We start from the raw sequence: 627 nt of genomic DNA on the forward strand, positions 1-627 counted from the left end.
TGCGGCTGTTGCTGCTGTTGTTGCTGTGGTTGCTGTTGCGGTAGCTGCTGCTGTTGCTGCTGCTGCGCATGCTGTTCTGTCTGTTCCTGCGTCTGGGATTGTAGTTGCTGCTGCAGCTGCCTCTGCTGTTCTATCTGCTGCTGCAGCAGCTCTGGTTGCTGCTGCAGTGTCAGCAGCAGCCGCTGCAGCAGCTCCAGCCTCTCGTGCTGCAGCAGCAAATTCACGCGTGGCTTCGGCTGCAGCCGCCGCGGCGGCCTGTTGCGGGCGCGCTTCCTCTGCTCTAGCCGCTGCAGCTTACGCGTACTGATCTGCTGCTGCTGCTGCTGCTGCGGCTGCTGCGGCTGCTGCTGCGGCTGCTGCGGTTGCTGCGGTTGCTGTTGCGGTTGCTGAGGTTGCTGCTGCTGTTGCTCCGGCTGCTGAGGTTGCTGCGGTTGCTGCTGTTGCTGCTGCTGTTGCGGTTGCTGCGGCTGCTGAGGCTGCTGCGGCTGCTGCGGCTGCTGCGGTTGCTGCTGTTGCTGCTGTTGCTGCTGTTGCTGCGGCTGCTGCTGCTCCTGCGCCTGCTGCGGTTGCTGCTGAGGTTGCTGCGGTTGCTGCTGTTGCTGCTGTTGCTGCTCCTGCTGCTGTTGC

The 627-nt window shown here is 63.6% G+C and overlaps 1 protein-coding gene across 1 annotated transcript in view; it reads right to left on the reverse strand.

The window, feature by feature from the left end:
- The window catches only part of EMH_0077270 (uncharacterized protein), a gene marked incomplete at both ends in the record, with an annotated part of 3,095 nt that overhangs the window by 2,082 nt on the left and 386 nt on the right, over positions 1 to 627 (reverse strand). Inside the window, one exon of the mRNA XM_013499839.1 lies at positions 299 to 625. Within this exon, the coding sequence (XP_013355293.1) occupies positions 299 to 625 (327 nt within the window). The remainder of the gene's footprint in view (positions 1 to 298; positions 626 to 627) is intronic.

Source organism: Eimeria mitis, genomic scaffold, assembly GCF_000499745.2.
Source record: "Eimeria mitis Houghton genomic scaffold, Emh_scaff4727, whole genome shotgun sequence".
Lineage (NCBI taxonomy): Eukaryota > Apicomplexa > Conoidasida > Eucoccidiorida > Eimeriidae > Eimeria > Eimeria mitis.